This window comes from Hyperoodon ampullatus, assembly GCF_949752795.1.
Source record: "Hyperoodon ampullatus genome assembly, chromosome: 1".
NCBI classification, from domain to species: domain Eukaryota; kingdom Metazoa; phylum Chordata; class Mammalia; order Artiodactyla; family Ziphiidae; genus Hyperoodon; species Hyperoodon ampullatus.
Genome location: NC_136914.1, coordinates 38,210,271 through 38,234,162, shown reverse-complemented (window position 1 = coordinate 38,234,162; position 23,892 = coordinate 38,210,271). Strand labels below are relative to the sequence as shown.

General features: G+C 35.9%; 1 protein-coding gene across 2 annotated transcripts in view; it reads right to left on the bottom strand.

The window, feature by feature from the left end:
• The window catches only part of WDFY3 (WD repeat and FYVE domain containing 3), a gene marked incomplete at both ends in the record, with an annotated part of 173,774 nt that overhangs the window by 35,690 nt on the left and 114,192 nt on the right, over positions 1 to 23,892 (bottom strand). Inside the window, 9 exons of one of the 2 annotated variants that reach the window (XM_079701144.1) lie at positions 3,706 to 3,786; positions 5,306 to 5,391; positions 5,912 to 6,032; positions 7,533 to 7,681; positions 10,213 to 10,376; positions 12,768 to 12,936; positions 15,176 to 15,229; positions 21,281 to 21,508; positions 23,243 to 23,320. In XM_079701144.1, coding sequence (XP_079557270.1) covers positions 3,706 to 3,786; positions 5,306 to 5,391; positions 5,912 to 6,032; positions 7,533 to 7,681; positions 10,213 to 10,376; positions 12,768 to 12,936; positions 15,176 to 15,229; positions 21,281 to 21,508; positions 23,243 to 23,320 — 1,130 coding nt within the window. The remainder of the gene's footprint in view (positions 1 to 3,705; positions 3,787 to 5,305; positions 5,392 to 5,911; positions 6,033 to 7,532; positions 7,682 to 10,212; positions 10,377 to 12,767; positions 12,937 to 15,175; positions 15,230 to 21,280; positions 21,509 to 23,242; positions 23,321 to 23,892) is intronic. The other variant, XM_079701145.1, reaches the window with a different exon arrangement.

Sequence of the window (23,892 nt, the reverse complement as noted above, 5' to 3'; positions counted from 1 at the left end):
CTAGTCCTGGACTTTTTTTTGTTGGAAGATTTTTAATCACAGTCTCAATTTCAGCACTTATGTTTGGTCTCTTTATATTTTCTGTTTCTTCCTGGTTCAGTCTCAGAAGGTTGTGCTTTTCTAAGAATTTGTCCATTTCTTCCAGGTGGTCCATTTTATGGGCACAGAGCTGCTTGCAGTAGTCTCTTATGATGCTCTGTATTTCTGCAGTGTCCATTTTAACTTTTCCTTTTTCATTTCTAAGTTTATTGATTTGAGTCCTCTCCCTCTTTTTCCTGATGAGTCTGGCTAAAGGTTTATCAATTTTGTTTATCTTCTCAAAGAACCAGCTTTTAGTTTTATTGATCTTTGCTACTGTTTTCTTTGTTTCTATTTCATTTATTTCTGCTCTGATCTTTATGATTTCTTTCCTTCTCCTAACTTTGGGTTTCATTTGTTCTTCTTTCTCTAGTTCCTTTAGGTGTAAGGTTAGATTGTTTGAGATATTTCTTGTTTCTTGAGGTAGGACTGTATTGCTATAAACTTCTTAGAACTGCTTTTGCTGCATCCCATAGATTTTGGATCACCATGTTTTTGTTGTCAGTGGACTCCAGGTATTTTTTGATTTCCTCTTTGATTTCTTCAGTGATCTCTTGGTTATTTAGTAATGCATTGCTTAGCCTCCATGTGTTTGTGTTATGTTTTTTTCCCTGTAATTTATTTCTAATCTCATAGCGTTGTGGTTGGAAAAAATGCTTGATATGATTTCAATTTTCTTAAATTTACCAAGGCTTGATTTGTGACCCAAGATGTGATCTATCCTGGAGAATGTTCTGTGTACACTTGAGAAGAAAGTGTAATCTGCTGTTTTCGGATGGAATGTCTTATAAATATCAATTAAATCCATCTGGTCTCTTGTGTCTTTTAAAGCTTGTGTTTCCTTATTTATTTTCCGTCTGGATGATCTGTCCATTGGTGTAAGTGAGATGTTAAAGTCCCCCACTATTATTGTGTTACTGTCAATTTCCTCTTTTATAGCTGTTAGCAGTTGCCTTATGTATTGAGGTACTCCTATGTTGGGTGCACATATATTTATAACTGTTACATCTTCTTCTTGGATTGATCCCTTGATCATTATGTAGTATCCTTCCTTGTCTCTTATAACATTATTTTAAAGTCTATTTTATCTGATATGAGTATTGCTACTCCAGCTTTCTTTTGATTTCCATTTGCATGGAATATCTTTTTCCATCCCCTCACTTTCAGTCTGTATGTGTCCCTAGGTCTGAAGTGGGTCTCTTGTACACAGCATATATATGGGTCTTGCTTTTGTATCCATTCAGCGAGCCTGTGTCTTTTGGTTGGAGCATTTAATCCATTCACACTTAAGGTTATTATCGATATGTATGTTCCTATTATCATTTTCTTAATTGTTTGGGGTTTGTTTTTGTAGGTCCTTTTCTTCTCTTGTTTTTCCCACTTAGAGAAGTCCCTTTAGCATTTGTTGTAGAGCTGGTTTGGTGGTGCTGAATTCTCTTAGGTTTTGCTTGTCTGTAAAGCTTTTGATCTCTCCATCGAATCAGAATGAGATCATTGCTGGGTAGAGTAATCTTGGTTGTAGATTCTTTCCTTTCATCACTTTAAATATATTGTGCCAGTCCCTTGTGGCTTGTAGAGTTTCTGCTGAGAAATCAGCTGTTAACCTTATGGGAGTTCCCTTGTATGTTATTTGTCATTTTTCCCTTGTTGCTTTTAATAATTTTTCTTTGTCTTTAATTTTTGTCAGTTTGATTACTATGTGTCTTGGTGTGTTTCTCCTTGGGTTTATCCTGCCTGGGACTCTGCGCTTCCTAGATTTGGGTGGCTCTTTTCTTGCCCAAGTTTGGGAAGTTTTTGACTATAATATCTTCAAACATTTTCTTGGTTCCTTTCTCTGTCTCTTCTCCTTCTGGGACACCTATAATGCAAATGTTGGTGTGTTTAATGTTGTCCCAGAGGTCTCTTAGGCTGTCTTCATTTCTTTTCATTCTTCTCCCTTTATTCTGTTCCGTGGAAGTGAATTCCACCATTCTGTCTTCCAGATCACTTACCCATTCTTCTGCCTCAGTTATTCTGCTATTGATTCTTTCTAGTGTACTTTTCATTTCAGTTATTGTATTGTTCATCTCTGTTTGTCCGTTCTTTAATTCTTTTAGGTGTTTGTTCTTCAGTTCTTCTAAGTCTTTGTTAAACATTTCTTGCATCTTCTCGATCTTTGCTGCCATTTTTTTTCCGAGGTCCTGGATCATCTTCACTATCATTATTCTGAATTCTTTTTCTGGAATGTTGCCTAAGTCCACTTCATTTAGTTGTTTTTCTGGGGTTTTATCTTGTTCCTTCATGTGGTACATAGTCCTCTGCCTTTTCATTTTGTCTATCTTTCTGTGAATGTGGTTTTCTTTCCACAGGCTGCAGGATTGTAGTTCTTCTTGCTTCTGCTGTCTACTGCTTCTTTTCTAATGGATTATAAAGGGCTACCAGTTCCTGAGTACCTGAAAATGAAGCTGGGTATACAGATTCTTGAAATGGCTTTATCATCCAAAAGACTTCCTAAGATTAAAAGCAGCTGAAAAGAGCACAAAGGAACCACTGATAGGTTTGAACACACAAAAACAGAAGTTTATATTTAAATGTAAGAAAAAAAATTAATAGAAAAACTTGGCAATTTGCAACAAATATGACAAGCAAAGGGAATAATATGCTATTACCGAAAAATCTTGTACATATTGATAATAAGGACTCAGAGGAGATGTTAACTAGACTTACTGAGGTGGTCATTTCACAGTATATACAAAATTGAATTATTATATTGTTCACCTAAAACTAATGTAATGTCAATTATAACTGAAAAAAAAAAAAAACTACAAAAAAACCCAAACCACCATCACCAATAAAGAAATCCGTGGAAAAAAATGGGCAAAAGTTACAGATAACTCATAAATGATAATTTTAAATGGCTAACAAATATATACAGAGCTCAAGATTTCTAATATGAGAAGAAATGCACATTTAAAAACAAAGCATCTTTAAAAATAGGTAAAAATGGAAAAGTAAATATAAAAAGCTGATATCTATTGAGATAAGCAAACTTATCCAGTATCGGTGGAATACAGATGTGTATAATTTTTATAGAAATCTAGTTGGTTTTGCATATTAAGAGTCTTAAAATTCATACCATTTTACTATGGGAATTTTATCCTAAAAAATAATGAGGTATCACATTTGCATTATTATAACAGGGAAACCTGATAACAATGAAATATCCAAAAACAAGAGAATGCTTTATACATATGATGAAGGGCTAGTAAATAAAGCCAAAGTTTCTAAAGAATTTTTTAAAGCCAGGAGGAAATATTTACATATAAGACTGAATAGAAGACGCAGAATAAAAATCTGTGTTTTTAGTATGGACTCAATTGTGCACATAGGAATATATGCATGCTTAAAAGATTAAAGGGAATTGATCAAAATGTGATCAATTTGATACTGATCTGACATGAGCGATCATGCATACATTTTCTTTTTTTTCTTTTTTCTGGTTTTCAGTAGTTAAAATTTTTTTTGCAAACCCCTGGGGGTTGGGGTGGGGTGGCAGAACACTCATTAAAAATATTAAATAATACTGTCCAAATAGAAATGATCCAACTGCAGTATTAAACTATAATGTGCAAGAAGCAAGCAACCTACCCCTGCTCCACGCTTGTGTTTGGTCGTTGCCCAGACACAGACTCTGAACTGTCAGTTAGAGATGGCACTACAGCCAAAAACCTGGAAAATTTAAAAACAGTATAAAATTGGAAATGACGTTTCAGTCAGGATCTAATGGGAACTTACAAAAGCATGATTCATTTAGATCTTAATTGCTGCATTTACCCCTCCACTACTCAGTAAATGGCAGGCAAAGGGAATATACAATAATTAGAACATTCTGTAACAAAAAAGGGTAGGATGATGGCTTCCAAAGCCAAATATAAAGATCCATAGCAAAATCTGTCATTTTGGATTTTTACATATGCTGCCACATTACTTGAAGAAAAAGCCTGACACACTGAATCACAGTAATTAAGTCAACTTAATGATGTCCTAAAGAGTGATTAAAAGCTAAATATTCACATGACAGTCAGTAGTGCTAACAGCTAAACAAATGATAGGACAGAGACATCTCTAACAAATGAAAATATATACATGGTAAGAACCTTTATGTGACACTATTATAATTATTTCCAGAGTTGCTCATAATGTCAACATACATTTTTTAAGGGTAAAAAAGAATTGTGGGAAAATTCTTGGAATGAATGTGGACCTTGAACTTGGCGTATACACAGACATTTCTCAGATAAAGACAATCTCATCTCCTTGCCACAGCTTCTAGTTGGGAAGAGCAGATAATTTACTAACACTGAAAGCAATATCACCTTTAGAAATTCATAAGATAGGTAACTAAAATTTCAGTCATTTACTTAGCTCTTCCCAATCAACATCCACAGGCACTTTATTTGAAGAAACTCCCTCATTTCCCTCGTGCTCACAGGTAGTATTACTGTACTGCAATGATAAGCAATGTTGCTTGGTATTAGTCATTCCTCACGTGAAATACAAAACTTCCCTAATAGAGGGACTGCCAGATCTACACCACTCTTCAAAGAATAAGAGGGCTCTCATATTATATTATGATAAGTTCATAAAAGCCTTACTATTCACATGCCCAACAGAAGTATTTTGAAGCACATGGAAATATACTACTTTTCTTTTAAAAGATAAAATTTAAACACAGCTTACAAAAAATGAAATGTGGTTAGATTACATCAACTGCTTTACTTGGCTATGCTACTTTTTCAGGGATGAAGGTATCCAACTTCTCTTCCAAAGTCAGAAAAGTCTCATATGAATACAAATTCTAAGGAAACTCAGGCTCTGCATTCAATAGCAAGGTATGACACTGTCTTCTTTTTGGTAAATATGAAAGAAGCCTATTTTGAATCTGAAGTATTATTTTTTTAAGCTCCAGTTTCATCATCCTTTTACACTGAGAGACATGGGACTTTATCACTAAGGTGGCTTTTGATGATATCTACTACAAGTTACCAGAAGGAAAAATGTGATTTCAAAATAGAATAGCATCAGAAGAATAACATTTCAAGAGGCTGGCAAAAATGAAACAAACATTTTCTTCAAAGAAGTTAATTCATGGATTTAACGGATTTTTAAAAAACTAGCTGAACTGGCAATGCTTTACCTCCCATTTCTTCCCATGACTGCATTATGAAGTATTCCTAATAAACAATACCTTTGATAGACTTTGTTTCTAATTCCTTTTTGAAAAGCAAGGAGGTAATTCCGTCCATCTCCAGAGAAAACTTCCACAGCAATAGGCTGAAATGATCAGAGAGAAAAACATTAAGTAAAAACACAAGTAGGGTTATATATTAACTTTTCCACTATGAATTTCTATAATGTTGAAGAAATTAACTTGGTGACTGAAGAACATTTTTAGAGTCATGAATTTCCAGCAGATTAAATTACACAATAAACAGTGCCAGTTTGTTCTGCTCAATTTTTCTAAAATCTTTAACAGAATAATGGAAAAATATTTAAAAAATTATGATTTTGTAAATTTATAGTGAGAATGCAATTTTTATATAAAAAGAAAATTATAATATAAATTTGGATAGCTATAGGGAAAGATGGATAACGAAATATCACTCGAAGTTTTAGGTTTTTTTTTTTTTTTTAAGAAGGGGAATGTATTATAAAGTTATGCACCCATGTGACATGAGCTTGTCTATCATACAACCAAATCTAATACTCTAAGGAATCATGTGGATCCTATCATGTATACATCCTCTAAGTAAAGGAACCTGACAAAACATTTATTGCTACTAAATCAACCCACCTGCAGGAGATACCTCCTTTTATGAACTTCCTTGATATCTTCATAGGCAAAAATGCTGCATGTTCTCTTGAGTTGACTGGGGCCTTGCCTGGCTCCTCTAGGGATAATTGGCTCATGCATACTATAGGCAGCCCAGAGAAAGGAGATAATAAAAACACAGCAAGAGATAAATTCACTGTTCAATAAAGAGTGTGTTATTTTCAACATGTGAAGAGAAGCAGGAATTGATATATCTGTATATTTAGTTCAAAAAAGACATACCTTTAAGAGAATAATTTGGTAGCTATTCAGTATACCAGAAACCCCTTTTGATGAATATAACTTAAAAAAAATCCTATTCATGCTGTCAGGGCTTATTTTTCAGGCACAGCTGGCAAGTGCCAAGGCCTATATTCTTTTAGGGGGTCCAAGAAAATGTTTTAATTTGTTTTAAAATCAAAAGAAAAAACTGAACTTTTAGGTAGAAGAAAATGTTTTAATATATAATATGAATATATTCATCTTTAAACCAACACAGTCAGAAAAACATCATTTTAGGTATCTTTATATGTAGGAAGAGGCCCGTAAAAGTCAAAATGTGGCCCTGATTGCTACTGAAAGTAATTATTTGAAATATCTCCTAGCAATGAAGATGACCATGTCCACATTCACAGTGCATGTCAGGTGTTCAGAATGTTAAAGGAAGAGAAGAGCGTGTTGATTTTCTAAGCCTTAAGCTTTTTCATCTTCCTTTGGGCTTTGTCTGTCTCTGGGTTTTCCATTACCCACTATCACGTCCATCATAGGGCTGGCAGAAGAAAAGGAAGATGGATAAATTCAGTCAGTTAATTCCTGCCTGTGCTTCAGTCACACTGCTTCTAGGGTACTCAGAGGACATGGATGCTCTTACATTTGTTAGAGTATTATACAGCTGCCTGTATTTTCTCTACAACTGTTTTTGCACTGAAATTTGAAAAAAAGAACAATTTACAAATTCAGAATAACTTTATAAACATATAGATTATAATACAAGGAACTTGTATTATACCTAGTGCTATTAATGCATAGCAATAAATTTTATTTAGTTTTCGTTTTGATAAATAAGGCAAATTTGTCTCTTATAGCCTTGAAATAACTATTACTCTGGTGAATATTTAATGATGGATGCACAAAAACTGAGATAACATAACTTGAAGCACAATTTTTGCATTAAAAAAAACTATGTAGGACTTCCCTGGTGGCACAGTGGTTAAGAATCCATGTGCCAAGCAGGGGACGCAGGTTCGAGCCCTGGTCTGGGAAGATACCACATGCTGCAGAGCAACTAAGCTCGTGCGCCACAACTACTGAGCCTGCGCTCTAGAGCCTGCAAGCCACAACTACTGAGCCTGCGTGCCACAACTACTGAAGCCTGCGCACCTAGAGCCTGTGCTCCGCAACAAGAGAAGCCACGGCAGTGAGAAGCCTGCACACCACAACAAAGAGTAGCCCCCGCTCACTGCAACTAGAGAAAGCCTGCGCGCAGCAATGAAGACCCAACGCAGCCAAAAAAAAAAAAAAAGAGAAAAACCAAACAAACCCATGTAGATATATTGCTTTCTAAAGATAGCTGTACTTTGTGTCTCTTCATTCATTTACTTACTTTGGAGGTAAGGTTTCAATATCTCTTATTTCCCTGGTTGCTGTCATTGTAAATCCATCAATCACATAAAAATGCTCTTTACCAAAAAGAAGTAGCCCTTCACTGGTATCTAGGCCCTGGACTCGAGCACAGCGGTACATGTGTTGGATCTATAAAGAAAACCATAAACATTCATTAATATAGTTTTAAAAAATCAGGTGATTTCTTTTTTTGATATAAATGAAGCAAAATGTCTTTAAACATGGATTTAATGGGCAAACAAGATTTTATGAAGATGTCACTCTGTGATGGCATCCCCTGAGCTAAGTACATTAACCAGAGTTTAAGCATATTAAAGATAATAGCTAAGATTGCAGTCTGAGTTACAGTTGACTTCAGTAAAAGGAAGCAACCATTACTCATATCCATCCACCCAATCCACTTATCCTAATATTCACTGAGTACTAACTCCATGCCAGGCACATGTGTACTAGGCTCTACAGTCAATGAACAAGTTAGAAAAGGAAGAAGACAGACACAAACTTTGCAGGAAAGGGAATTGAGGCATGCATGCGAGGAGATTAGGATTGTGCCCTGGGCCAGGCAGGATGATAAAGAGTGAAAAAGGTATGCAGAGCCTGACAATCCTAAGTGAATTCCCAGTTCTGTTGTTTAACTATAGATTTGGTCAAATTTCTTAATGTTTCTGGGCTTCTGTGTCTTCATATAAGTTTCAAATATACTTCATTGGCTTGTCATGAGAGTTAGTGAGACAATGTACATAACCATGTTAGGAATTGTTGGCTGTCTTCTCTTCCACATAGCTTACTTTCCTCCTTTTCCATAACAACCCCTGGAACTGGAGTTGTGGAATTTGTCTCTATTTGCTCTCCACTGGAATCTGCCTGCCTGGCAGCCTGTTGTGCCATTGTAAAAAGCCAAACTTGGCAGGAGTTGCATTTTCCTCATAGAAGGAAGGACTTGCTAAATCTCTCAATGTTAGCAGTGTTTTCTTTCCAACAGGCAGGATCTAGTCCTTAGTAAAAATTCTTTCTTGCTTACACTCAGTTCAACATGAATCAAGGAAAAAAAAATCAGCAATTAAATCAGAGTCAAATAAATGTCAGTCTAAATACACCTCCTGCACTATTCAAACTTAAAGCAATTACAGCAAAAACTGTACTCATGAGTTTAAAAAGTTTAAAAAATGACAGCATCAGAAAATAGATTTTCTAAAATATGCAAATATAAGTTAATTTTCATCACCACATCTGAACTACTTCAATAATAAAAACTTAGAATGTTACAGGAGAAAAACTGACATACTTTTAAAATAACTCTATTGTAAGTATAATATAAACACAGAAAAAAATGTTTATTTCTTAAGTGCATAGCTTGATGAATTTTCAAATGCTTAAAATATGATGCAACCAGCATCCAGATCAAGAAACAGAACATTCCCAAGACCCTAGAAGCCTCTTGTGCTTCCTTCAGATCTAATGTACTTTTATAGTTACATACTTTTTTCTTTTTATGTTTTCATTTAAGATTAATCAGGCCATATATTTGAACAGAATTAAAAAAAATAAACCCTAATTTTTAGGTACTATTTCTTAGTGGATAAGATTTCAAGTGTTATACCAAGATCTAATATAATAAGCAAAACAACCTTTAAAAAGGTGATACTCACTACACATTCAATTCATTCATTACTTTACTCATTTATCCCTTTATTAATTCAACCAATCACTCCTTCATTCAAGGTTTACTGAGTTTCTATCAGGTGAGTGAAACTGTGTAAGGCACTGGGACAGAAATAAGAAACAGTGCCTGCCTCAAAAGAGCTCACTATCTAGGTGAAGAGACAGACACAGGAACAAACAATAATAACATGATAAAATGAGTGATATATATAAGGCGCTATCAAAGCATAGAGGAGGGTGTCTAATTAAGCCTGAGCTGGCAAGACAGTGAAGGAAAGCTTCCTCTGTGTGAGCATTAAAGACATCCAGATAAATGATGTTGCATCAAATGGGAGTTACTAGGATAGAGGTTATGCAAGTGATGGAGAGAGGGGCATTTAGGCAGAGAACACAATGAGTAAAGTGCAGAGTAAAGAAATATCATGGATGTACTGAACTGCAAGGGACGAAATGCAGGGGGCTCAGGCTACATGGCAGAGTCAGTAAAGTGAGCCTGGAGGGGTCGCAGGGTATAAGAGGCTGAGAGAAACAGGAAGGCAAAGTAGTCTTTTGTGAATGAAGCACAGCAGGGGTGAAGTACAAGGCTGGGGATGATGGGCTAGTTGAAGTTGCTAGTTGAAGTTGTGGTTACTGGAATTACAGAGGTATAGGAAAAAATACAGGGCCAAATTACCGAATGGGTTGTGTACATGGGTTTGAAATGAGAATTACGACAAGAGTTGCAGCCTAATAAAGGGTCTAGAGGAAGACAGTGAACTAGGTGTCAACTGTTAATACTATATCTGATGCAACTTCTTGCTGTTCAGTGTGTTCAGAGAAGTCAGAAAACCCTACAGATGAAAGATGCAGAGTGTTGAACCTAAAAGGGCGCCTAATACTGATTTCACTGCAGAGGCTAAAATATTTACCTTTGGTTGCCAGATAAATACCCTTCAACTAGTCTTGTAAAATGGAAACAAACCACTTAATACAATCCCTCCTTTTCAGAAGTAAGGCACCTTTTCTCCCTCTTCTAATAGGCGCAGCAGGGTGGCGTTGTCCGTCTTCTCCTCCTCTTCTATAGAGCTACCCTCAGCAATCTGGTCTTGTAGCTGCTCCTGGGTCTCCTCATCTCCTCCATCAGGTGCAGATCGAGACCGTTTTAGAGGCGGCTTGACCAGTCCTGCAGGGTAAGAGCCAAGAGGGTCATGTGGTCTTGTTGGGGTCATTTGGGAGCCGTTTAGTTTCACGTGGTCCCTCTTCTACATTTCCAATTTGAGAGAGTTCTGGAAGGTATGGGGAGGCAGCACAGTTCAGTGGTCAACAGCACAGGCTCTGGAGTTAAACAGCTGCATGACCTTGGGGTATTATTTGTCCCCTCTGAACCTCAGTTTCTCATCTATAAAACCGGGACAAGAATACTATCTATCATGGATACCAGGAGGATTGTTGGAGGACTAAATGAGGTAATTCATGTAAAGTGTTTAGTATCATGCATAATAAATAGTAAATTCTCAGTAAGTATCAGATGATGATGATAAACAGAGGGCTTAGAATAATTAATGGTAAAAGTGGTGGTGCTAATGGGCAGGTGTCATTGAGGGGATACCCTCAATAAATGATCAGTCACTATCAGAAACAAAAATAAGGACAGCAAGTTATAAACATGATTATAAGAGATTCCACCTACTTGGAGGGCCCATGAGGACTACTTCAAGACTCATATTACAAGTGGCAGTATGGTCATTCATACATGAATGAATTTGATTAAATCATCAGGTCATAAAGAATAAGAACACAATTCTTTTAAAAATATAGGGCCAGACAATTTAATGTGCCACATAAGTTATCATTTTACTGCCTACATTTTGATAATTTTATTGATAATCACAGGAGATGAAATTAAAATCAGCTGATGAAAGTAACCACTGATAACCCAGAGTATGGGAAACACTCAAAATAAACTCTAAATCTCACATTTAATTTAATATTCTTTAGTTCTGTACCAAAAAAAGTAATGTTGTATTTACCAATGATAGTTACATTAAGAATTTTGGAAAAACATAAATCAGCCTGTTAGAATCCTATCCTTTGAACACAAGTTATCAGAGGTTCTGCTCTGCCTTGGGAAGAACCTCATTTTCACATGTGAAAGAGTATAATAAATAAACAAGAAAGATCAAGTCTTGCTGAGAATATCCACAAGGGGAAAAGCTTCCAGCTGCTTTATTTTTAGTTTGACGAATCAAAACCTCCAACTCTATGTCTAGCATAGCATCTTGCATATCATAGTAGTGACACCAATATTTGTGGTTTTAGCTCAATTAGACATTAGGAAAATGAGGCCAAGAGAAGTTAAATGCCAATGACCCAAACACAAGACATCACAAACTCTGTGAATTATACACCTTGTTTATAGCCAGGAAATACAACTTTGGACCCATCTCAATAACTTTGCTGATGCAGTGTCAAGAAATGATAAGGCTGAAAACTTTGTTCAACTAATAAAAGTTTCATCGATTCTATGAAAATGTTAGCTGGATTAGGAAATCTTTAGTAATTCATAATTATCACGAGAGAACAGGTATAATGTAATAGGAGAAACCGATCACAATTGCAGATAAATTTTTTTGTTGACATGGTCATATACTGTTAGTTTTTTATCAATGAGATCTGAAAATAATTTTTAATTTAGAGTTCTTAATTTATATTCTAGGGCGTTATCTATAGACTACACCAAGACTTTTGAATTTATGATAAATCAGAGGCTTAAAAAATTAAAACAATGGACTGATTTACTTATTCAGTATTGACTGAATTCCCATTTTGTGCTAGGCATGTGCCAAAATCTATAAAGTGAGAGGAGAAATAACCTCTGCCTCTGAGAAACTTATAATTTAGGAAAACATAAATCAGTGAAAGAAATCACTGAAATTGCTATAAAAGATATGAACAAAGTGCTACTGGAGGACAGCGGAATTGGGAAAAGCCTTCAGAGGAAGAGAGTTTGACCAGTATCTTCAAGACTGGGTAAGTCCAGATCACAGAGAAGCTGTAGCAAGAGGGCAGAGGGCACACATATGCAGAAGTACAGAATCAAAAAGTCCATGGCCATTTTAGTCCAATTCATCATCATATGCATGTGTTTCTAGGCTCATAAAGTATAGCTTTGGAATAATCTGTCTTAGCTCATTGGAAGAAAGACCATTATTTCTTACTGTTAGCCAACATGCATTAATGACACATTTAGTGGTTGTTTTAGTTTTATATATATTTATTTAGTTTTCAGGGCCTTAACTTAAAATATCAGCTACCACTGAGAATTCTGCCAGATACAGTGAAAAAAAATTATCAAGCTAACAGGCATATTACATTCATCTGTAGGCAATAAAGAAGAGCCAGTCTCTTTAGTTCTGATATAGAAATCAATCTTTAAGAAGGATGTGATAGTAAAATATGTACGGATACTTTTAGGTTGGCCCTACTGTTTACAGTTGCTAGTATTTTCATATAGACTCAAGTAAAAGGAATGCTCCCAAATGGTTTTTAATTAAAATCAGAGAGGAAGGCTGACCTTTGACTTTAGCAATAGTGTCTTCACCATGCTCTGGTTCTTGTTGAGTAGCTTCACCTTCCGAACTCTCTACGATGGCATCTTGGACAATGGCTGGGTTGCCAGAGGCTAGTCGCATGTAGTATTCTTTACTGTCATAACTTACAGCTCTTCTGTATCGAGCAGGTTTCTAAGAAACAACAAAAGGAAAGGACTCAGATAATTTATCTTCAAGACTTAATAGACTGTATTTATAAAGGGTAAATCCACAGCCTTTTGGATTAAGTTTCTCTATTTTTAAATTGCACTGATTTAAAAAAAACATATATAAAACAACAATATTAGCAGTTTTGTTCCTCCCGAAAAAAGAAACACATCATCTTTAGCCAAATGTTTCCATGTTAGTATAGTACAGCCTCACTGATGCATCAGTACAGTAGAGAGAATGCCCAGTGTTGGAGAGCATCAAGTTGCAAGGGGATGTCTAGTTTCTGAGGAGCCTGAAACCTTGCTTCCACCCCAAGTAAATAAGCCTAAAGGGCCATCCATTCAGTTGGAATTACCTGTGTGAGTGTTTACTTCAGATATTTGGAGGTAGGGATCCAGAACTGCCCTGTTCTCATATTCCCATGTCTCTCTGGAACTCTGGAAATGGCCCAAACCTTCAGAGTCCTGACCCAATATGGAATCGACCGGCTTCAGGTCAGATGACACTGTTTGGTTGGCCTGCTACTCCAAGCTGGTATGTCTAATTTGCTAGAACATCCTGTTGTTTGTTGTGTAAAAGAATGTGATCCATAAACTTACTAACTAAATGAGTATATCAAGAACATATAAGTCCATTTTGAAGAAGAAATTAATTATGTAGAAACATTAGAAAAGATTTATCTTTTTGGTGTATGATACAAGAGCATTTCCTTTTCAGAATAATTAATATTTATCCTAAAAGCAGGTTCTCTGATTGACCCAAACTTTTTTTCTTAAAACAATAGATAATGAAAAATTAAGGTCTAAAATTTCCTACAAAAATGTAAAACCATAGGGAAAAATTTATATGTATACAGGTTGATCATAATAAGACCCAGACTTTAAATTAACAATTAAGAAAAAGACAGGGTTTGAAACATGCTTAAAGACCTTCCCTTTCTAAACATTATCTTACCTTTCTTTTCCTATGAATGTCTAATTGAAAGTATTCTATCAGCCTAACTCTTCGACTCAGGTAGTTATATGTACTGTCTACAATAATGCTTATTTTAAGCAAGACCTTTTTAAAAAAAATGATTTTCAACTAAAGTAGAAAACAAGTGTCCAACAGGAATATTTAGACTAAAATACTGAACCAATTTTGAGATGAAAAGATGCCTAACTCAAGCCACCATTACCCTTCTTTTAACTTCAGGTATAAAGTTAGAGAATGAAGAGAGCTGCAAGCTAACTGATGAATGATATGCAGCAAATGGAAACTGAAATACATAACATAGGAAAGTATTGAAATGATGTAAAAAAAATATTACAGTTATGGAAGGAAGGATCTGATGAACCAACTAATAATACTGCAATATTTTTGAAATGAAAGCAGGGTAGTAAATTTTGTACTATAACAATTCTCTACATGAGATCTAACAATTATCTTCAACTCATAACTGTTCAGTTTTAAAAAGATGAAAGCATAGTTAGTGATGGGCAAGACAATGAATTAACAGATGTGGGACAACATCTTGGTTACTGACTTCATACCTGACTTACACTTGGAACTATAAGCAATTTCCCTTAAATATTTTGAGGTATATTTCTGTGACATTTCTGAACTGCATTTTTTTTTTTTTTTTTTTTTTTTTACTGAATTATGTACTGAATCCTTCTGGAAAAAGAAAACAATTATATAAATTTAAATTAATTAAAATAAATTAAAATTGTATTTTAAAAAGTGGTCATATATGCTTAGTTTCCATTTAGTTCCTTCTGATTGAAAAAGTAATTTTAAAAGAGAATACACTTGCATCCTCAAAATATATACTGTTTAATATCTAGAAGAATTAAATGAGTAATTAAAACAAAAAGTTGGTAGTGTCAGGCTGCCCATTACTAACATGCCTTGGAACTTGTTAGTTTAAGTGTGAAGCAGTACACATTTCACGGTGAGAGCAGTGAATACTCAGCCTGTTAGTGAGCAGCATACAGACCCTACAAAGCTAATCAGAACAAAGCGAGAGAGACGAGGACATCTCTCAGCATGAATGAAATTCACTTTTCAACTCTAAGGAACTTACAGAAACAACAAATTGAAAGTCAACCCTTTAGGTTAGTCTAGTCTACCATGCACTAAAATAAAACAAAATAAAAGAAAACAAAAACAAAATAACACAAAGGAAAAAGAAACAAAACTGCAAGTATTTTGCATTCTTTTATGGTATTTTGTGTTTTACCTTTTGAGGAATGATATCATCGGGTGTCTCAGGCTGTTTACTTGGGATCTCAGACTGAAAACAGGGTATTAAGTATAGACACATCAGAAAAAAATAACAAAGAACAACACAAAAATAAAATATTCTTGAGGACTGTATGGAATATGGAAGATGTACTCACACAAAATTAATATGATATCCTAAGTTGCTTGAAATGATCACTTAGCATCTTGTGATTATTTTCTCAATTATCCAAAGTAGTTTTAAAGTAAAAGAAACTACACTAAAATTCTCAAGGCTACTGAACAGGACAAACTTAAAAACCTTACAGACAAAACTTCACCACAGGCTGCGAGTGTCATGGATGATTTACAGGCAAGTCTTTATACGGCTTCAAAGGAAAAAACAGAAAACCAGATAACAGAACCTAGTGCTAGCTATCACCTTCCACCTACCTTTTACTGTGTTTATCCCTAGATCTGTTTTGTAACAGAAGCAACTGGTTTAAACTATTATCTACAATATCCCATACCACAGAAATCACTAAGCGCTTGTTAGTGAAAAAACACCTTCCCTTAAAAGCTCAAGGACTTATTTCCTTTGCTACCTTCACAGCTATGACCTCAGAAAGGCTGAAAGCAGAAGGGAGCCTGGATCATCAGCCTCCAAACCAAAAGTTTTTGTAAAAATTACTTTCTAAAGAATTAGGTAGTTACTCTATATTTTATTCTCAATAAAATCTAGACTAACAAGAAGGCAGTATCTGTTGAACTGGAGTGTGTGACTTGTGCGTGTAAACACACAGACAGCTACAGACAGACAGTAACACATCCAAAAATCATTCCAATTTTTCTTCCTTTTCACAGTTTGTACCTGGAGATGACTTCTAGTACCTTTCCCTAGAGTAGATATGAGCAAGCAAAATGCTTTTACAGATGTTTGCTTCCCTTGGCAAAACAAACATTGAACTACTGGGCATACTTTCAAATACTTAATATGGTTTTAATAAACCTCTCTCCTTAAAAGCAAACTTTTAAAAGCATACCTTATGTTGAAGTATAATCTTGAAAATATACATCTATGTTCTCAATCTTGGTAAAGATTTGGGTTACACGAGTATTACTACACATTTGTTAAAACTCACTGAACAGTACACTTAGGATTTATATATTTCAGTATATGCAAAATTTATGTCAATAAAAAAGAATTATGAACAAATGTTGAACTCTATTTATATGCATGGGGAAGTATTTAGGGGTGAAGGGTACTGACTCTGCAACTCATTTTGAAATTAATAAAAAAACAAGGTAGATCACTGGATAGATATGTGATAAACCAATATAGCAAAATGACCAATTACTGTTGGCAAACCCAATTCTGATGTCCACTATATATCCCCAACCAGAATGTGGGCAGGGTCTGACATGTACACAATTGTATTTTCCCTGCAGCATACGGCACAGTGCTGGTTTAATACATATTTGCCCACTGAACCACTTACTGATTGAGGATCCTATTTTACTAAAAGGTACAGCATTCATTAGCGAAGATATATGTTATACTAATAATTTTAGCATTATCATAGCACTCTTTAAACTTTTATAACTAAATTATTATTATAATTATGTTTATATAGAAACCTAAATTTTTCAAAGTCAGAATTTGTAGAAAATAATTTTATACTCCCTTTACTTCCAATTTTTCTATATTGCTGGCAATGGAATTTCTTGAATGAGTTGCTTAGTTCCTATGAATCCTGTGATATCTATATATTATATAAAAATATATGTGGAGGCACCCACATGAGACTCCCTTAATTAGAAAAGGAACTTCAGGTAAGTCGTTTACCTTCTGCCCCAAGCAGCCCAACATTAATAGGAAACGGTGAAGCCTTTGCCCCAATGATATTTGCAAAGAATGTAAATTTGTTTGAGATTATTATTCTGTGAAAATAAGGGGATTACAGAATTAAAACCTGGTTTTAGTACTTAAATATAACTTCTTAAATGGCAAGATATGGAATTTTATTCTCATTCCTTAGGATTCAGAGTAATTAGACAACTGCTTAAAAACAACCATATTTTGTATTTTCATCATATCCCAGGCTCACATCTTAATATTTATAACTAATATTACCACTTAAAATACAGAATTACAGTGAAATTCAGTATAGCTATTTTAGTTTTGAAAATGGTCCCCTAAGGAAAGTCCCTGTGCAAAGGGGATAAATTATTTTTATGTGAGATCAGAGAATTTTCCACATGTACATAACTTTTCTCAGGACAAAAAAATTATTGTTGTTCCCATTAAAACAATTTTATTTGATAAACTTTCAAAGCTTTTAAGTCGGCGGCAAATGAAACACTCACATGTTCTACATTCTACAAATAAACAACTAATTTAAAAATAAAATTCAAAACTTATAATAAAAGGTAAGCTTTTTTAATACAGTATGTAGCATTATCCAGGTTTAAGGAATAAAACTTTAATGACTAAAGAAATAATCACTTGATTCATTTCTAACACATCAAAGATTTTAAAACAAGAAATAACTTTTAAATCATCACTGTATTTCTTCAGTTCAATTAAGAGGCCTAAAGATTTAAATGTTACTTAAAACAATAATTGTTCTTAATAAATAAGGCAAAGATCAAATCATTTGTCCTTACTCCAGGCAAAGCCTGTTTTACCTATCAAGAGGCCTTAAAAGCAATTTTCAGTTTGTACCTGTTATACCTGAAATACCTGTAATGTCGCAAAAAGTACTGCCTATATTTTATAAACATGGGTGCAAGGAGGGCAACACGTTTATGGGAGCTGAAAGGGAAGACGTGACTGATCTCTAACTCTGGGAGGCAATATTTAATACAGCTCAGACCACAGGAGGATTTATGGTGAAATTAATGAAGCATATACCTCAACAGCCGTCACTTCCCATGGGCTCCTTTCAAAGTCCTGGAAGTGGGGCCCTAGTATATAATTTTGTACTCTTTTTCTTATAGTGCCTCCCCAAGTTATATAAACTTCACACCCCATAAAATTTGACTCTAGCCCTTTTTAGTGGAAAAATAATTAGGAAAATTCTATAAGAATGCTGAATGGGAAGCAATGGATAAACTCTAACTTAGGAAGAAAGAGTTCTGGTAAGTCCATTCACTCAACATTTATTAAGTTCTAGATATTCTTTAGCATTAGAGAGACAAAACCTAGTATTGGGTTGGCCAAAAAGTTCGTCTACGTTTTTCCATAAGACATTACAGAAAAACCCGCACGAGCTTCTTGGCCAACCCAATGTGTGGTTCTGTCTGGAAGAAATTCACTGTCCACTGACAACTTCTCAAAACCACCAAAGATTGGAATCCTTTTTCAAGAGTGAGGAACTTCAGAGGAACTGTCAATCTATAGTCATTATATCTTGCTCCAATACTTAGCATGACCTAGAAGGTGTTCCTTAATTTTCTAGGCTTCTATTTATCATCGGTGAAATTGGGATAATAATATAACTACACTTCAGAGGGCTGTCATGAGACATACAGGAAACTGCAAGTGACCACTCTGCAGAGCATCAAGCTCACTGTGCTTCGTTAAGTATCTGCTCTCCTTTTTTGATTTCACAACAGAAGTTAGTGGGATAGCAGCTGCTCTACTTTTTGGAATTTTCTTTGCTGTTGATATTGCCAGACTGCATATTCCATAAGAAAACAAAGTGGACATTTAATGGGGTTTCAAATTTACAAAAGATTTTGAACTAGCAACACCAAAATCATTATTCATTCAGAAAACTTCATCAGAGCAGATTAACCTTGACTTGTGCATGAACTTAAGCAGCAGCGTGAATTCTACAATCTGTAATCATCTCCCCTTCCCACCTGCTTTTTCTTTTTTGCAAATGTATCTCTAACATTTGACTGCCTTGTATTTCCCAATATGTAACCTATCTGGTTTAAAAAAAAAAAAGTTCTGTATGGTTCATACTTATTTCTGAGACTGTCTGTTTAGATTTCACAGACTGGTGAACTCCTTGGCTTAGGTAAAATGTTAATGATATTAAGGTTGTAAGTGCGGACTCTGAATAGGTTATTTTGTTTTTATCTGATACAGAACTTCAAATATACTTTTGTAAAACAAATGACACTGTTATAAAGAAGGAAAGGCACAGACACAATAAAAAAAATACTATGGTTATGTAATTCAAAAAGTATATGCCTCAGTTATATAGATAGTGAATGGTCACATATTTAGGAGAGCACATTCATCTTCTATTTTCCTAGCCCTGAATGGATTCAATTTGAATGACCGTTGACTCAGTAAGAAATATTTTATCAAATTGCTACAGGCTTAAATTCTTATTCAATTATTTATTTGGGGAAAATGGATGAAGAATAGAGATTATATTGCTACTGTGATCTGACAAACGTAGGTGCTATTAAAAGGCTGCAAAAATACAGGTGGATTTTTTTTTCTACATAGTGTGCTAGTATTAGAAATTACAGTGCTTTAAATTAAAATTTAATGGCATTCTTTTTTTATTTTATTTTTATTATTTTTTAAAAGTCTTTATTGAATTTATTCTTCTGTTTTATGTTTTTTTTTTAATTTATTTTTTATTTATTTATTTTTGGTTGCATTGGGTCTTTGTTGCTGTGCCTGGGCTTTCTCTAGTTGTGGCGGGCAGGGGCTACTCTTCGTTGCGGTGTGTGGGCTTCTCATTGCGGTGGCTTCTCTTGTTGAGGAGCACGGGCTCTAGGCACGTGGGCTTCAGTAGTTGTGGCTCACTAGCTCTAGGGCCCAGGCTCAGTAGTTGTGGCACACGGGCTTAGCTGTTCCGCTGCATGTGGTATCTTCCTGGACCTGGGATTGAACACGTCCCCTGCATTGGCAGGCAGATTCTTAACCACTGTGCCACCAGGGAAGTCCCAATATATTTTGTTTTTTTGGCCACAAGGCATGTGGGATCTTAGCTCTCTGACCAGGGAGCCAACCCACACCCCCTGCATTGGAAAGCGAAGTCTTAACCAGGGAAGTCCCCCAAGTATGGCATTCTTGACAGAAAGGAATAGCTTTGAGAAAAGTAAACTTTAGGGAGCTATCTTAAAAAAAAAAAAACTTAAATAACTATATATTAGCAGGTCTAAGGCCTATATTTTAAGTAGCATGAGGACAAATGTGTAGTCAATTAGCACAAGATAAATGGAGCCAGGGTTTTGGTTGGGAAAAAAAGAGACACTGGAACAATGCAAGTTGTCTCATGTTATATGATCTGAACTACTTACTAGAAGACACATGTGCCAAGTCTTCTTTATAAATCTTAGTTTCTTCAGTTGTTGACAGAATCATATTAAAGTCAGGTATGTGAAAGTACTTAAACCATGAAGGGTTTCTCTTCCAAATTTGCTGTGACTTTATTGGGGAAGACTGTATTTTCCCGAACGCAAAAGCATGATTCCTGGATCATGATCATTTTAGACAAAATTTTTATGGTCAGTGCAAAAATCTGAATGAAGTCTTTAGGAAGGGCAACCTGTCTGAATAAAAAGGAACTTGAGGGGCAAACGTTGTTCGTTTTATACCCGTGGAGCCAGTGATGAAGCTTCGCAATATAAATGGGAAGATCTATACACTCAGGCTATTATTATTCTTTAACTGTGCTCTGTATTTCTTCAAAGAATATTGCTTAGTGGCAATGTTTATTTTATTAACACTCACTTAGATAGTGCTCACTCTGTGCCAGACACTATTCTAAGTACTTTACTAATTTTAATTAATTTAATCCTCCCAATAGCTTCTAAGATGGACCTGTTATTTTCTCCATTTTAGGCATAAAGAAAGCAGAAGCTGAAGAGGTTAACGTGGCTGGTACGAGGTCACCAGCTAGTGAAGGGGCAGCAGCAGGTTTCAAACCCGGCAGCTGGCTCCAGGGTCTAAGATCCAAACCACTTCACTGTGAAGCCTCCCTGCTGCACCTTTTCATTCCACTGCCAGCACCCTGGCATTACCAACTTACTATAGTTCATCAAATCTTCTAAATTAGGTGTTTTTCATAATTGACCTAATAAGGGAAAACGCTTACAAAAAAGAAGGAAGACTTGGAAGCGTCACTACAAACGCTGAATTCTGCACACTCACCGCCACGTTTGTCTCTTGTTCCGTTTCCGGCACGTAAGGGTAATGGGTGTAAAACATATCATTCCGCACCATTTTTTTCCTCATTCTGCAGGGCCCTTCCGTCATCTCCAACATCCATTTGTCGAGATGGGAACCGATGGGGGGGCCCCAGAGCCCCCGCTCCCGCAGCAGCTCGTACTCGATTTGGCACCACTCCTCCGTCACGTACTTCAGGGCATTTTGCTGACGCTAACAAGAGGGAGTCCAGGTTGGTTTTCAAGCAAAAGCACGAGCAACAATGAACAGTCTAAAAGTACCTTGAAACCAAGTTATTCTTTGGAAACAGAAAACAATCCAGGTCATTTCAGGCAATATTATAAAAGTAAAGTTACATTTATTTATGGTTAAAGTAAGCTGCCGATCTTGTGAGAAGGTGGGGTTTTAGTGATGGCCCAAGGCGATTATTTTAGCACCAAGTATACAATACATGGAAGATCCCTACAGGGTAGCGTGTGCAGTATGCCTGACCAGAGTGTTGAAGGAACTTGTAGCTCGGGCACAGGGAAGATGGTAATATTACTTATGAAAATACATGGAAATGGTTTGTCCAGTGTGAGTTAATAAAGACAGTAATTTAAGGATGAATCCCCTTCCCCACTCCCAACTGTAAAACAGTTACTAGAACATGAAAAGAAAATCTAGAAAGCCACAACAAAAAATATTGCCAACACGCTAGATTCCTGGTAATCACCATAACATTTCCAATAATTTTAGGTAAAGATTATACACATGCATCTCTCATAGGGAACTTAACATTCATATAAAAATTAAAGGAAAACCATTTTTACTTGGCCCTGGTATAGATCCAAACCACCTTACTTAAATGGAAATTTATGACTTGGAATAACTTCTTTCTATTTGTCAAGTGTCAAAATGTGTAACATTTCAGGGGGGGCTTCCCTCGTGGCACAGTGGTTGAGGGTCCGCCTGCCGATGCGGGGGACGCGGGTTCGTGCCCCGGTCCGGGAGGATCCCGCGTGCCGCGGAGCGGCTGGGCCCGTGGGCCATGGCCGCTGGGCTTGCGCGTCCGGAGCCTGTGCTCCGCAACGGGAGAGGCCACAGCAGTGAGAGGCCCGCGTACCGCAAAAAAAAAAAAAAAAGAAAAAAAAAAATGTGTAACATTTCAACAGCAGATGCTTAAAACTAAGCACCTAATGATTAGATGCTTATCTAATAATTCATGGAATATACGTATACAATTTAAGAATAAAGATCCCTTTATACTGTACAACTAACACTAATGATTATTGAAGGAGTAATCTTGATATTATAATGATACCATCATAGTACTTATGTGGTCCTGGCAGGAGGAGATCCCCTGTAATAACTAAGTATCTAGTATCATGCCCATAAAATATTAGCAGCTTATCATTCAGAAATCTTTAATAACATATAACTCAGCTGCCATGGAAATAAAATATTTTGAATAAGTTGTTGAGTAACTATGAATTCATCAAGAGGATTTCACTGAAAATATTTCTTACTGACAAAATCACCAAGCACTTGTAATAAAAAATAACTTTATCTTTTAATTTTTTAGAATTTTAAGAGACTTCTCAGAGATTTTGATGCACATTTTCATGGTCTCCTTGTTAAGTATGAAAGAAAGGGATCTTTCCAATATTTTAATTTTTATTAGGAACAAACACATGCAATATGTTAGTAGTGAATGTCATTAGGATTCAGCTGTGCTGATCTCCAGTCTGTCACTTTTTAATGCAGTTTGCCTGTAGGAAGTTCCAGTCTTTCTATGTTAAAACCAATGGCCAAAGTAGCTGCTGGCAGGGATAATCAAAAACATTATCTGATGATAAATTCAGTTCAGCAACTTATTCTTAAAAGCAGGAGGAAGATATCAAGGGAAACAGTCTTTTCTCACTCAAGGAATGCAAAACAAACCATTATTATGGTTATGATTCTTACCTCCTGATATTCCTTATATTGCGTGTCTACTAAGTCACGAACAACGGCGATGTGTGTAAACATCCACTGAGAAATCTCCTAACAATGAGTGGAAAAAGTCTTAATATTTCATGGATTTCCTGGAAAAAAATGTTAACTAGCCTTGAAATAATGCCCCCAAGTTAGTTAAAATTCTATTAAAGGCATCACAACAACACCCAAAAAACCCCAGAGAAAACTCTGAAAGATTAATTATATAATGAATCTGATGGAGGCTTATGGTATGGACACAGATCCATATACCCCCCATCCCCCAGTGCCCCTTTCAAGAAAGGGCTCACTGCCACAACTTCTGGGAGTGCTGTCAGTACTTCAGGGATCACCTCAGCTGCAGAGAGCTGTGGGCACCCCACAATCACGGGCTGATTTGGAGGCAAGCAGGCTCAGCCATTTCAGCTCAGTAAAGGTCAACTCTGACAGGTCATTTTGGTACCAAAGCTCCACCTGGGTCACAGCTGGGTCTGTCGCCAGACCTGCACTGTAGCCTGACATTTCCCTGTGACCAATCCTGCTTCCTTCTTCTCCCATCCACAAATATCAAGGGCACCCCTAATAAACATCCTGCACACTAAACCCCCTCTCAGAGTGTGCTTCCTGGTGAACCCAACCTG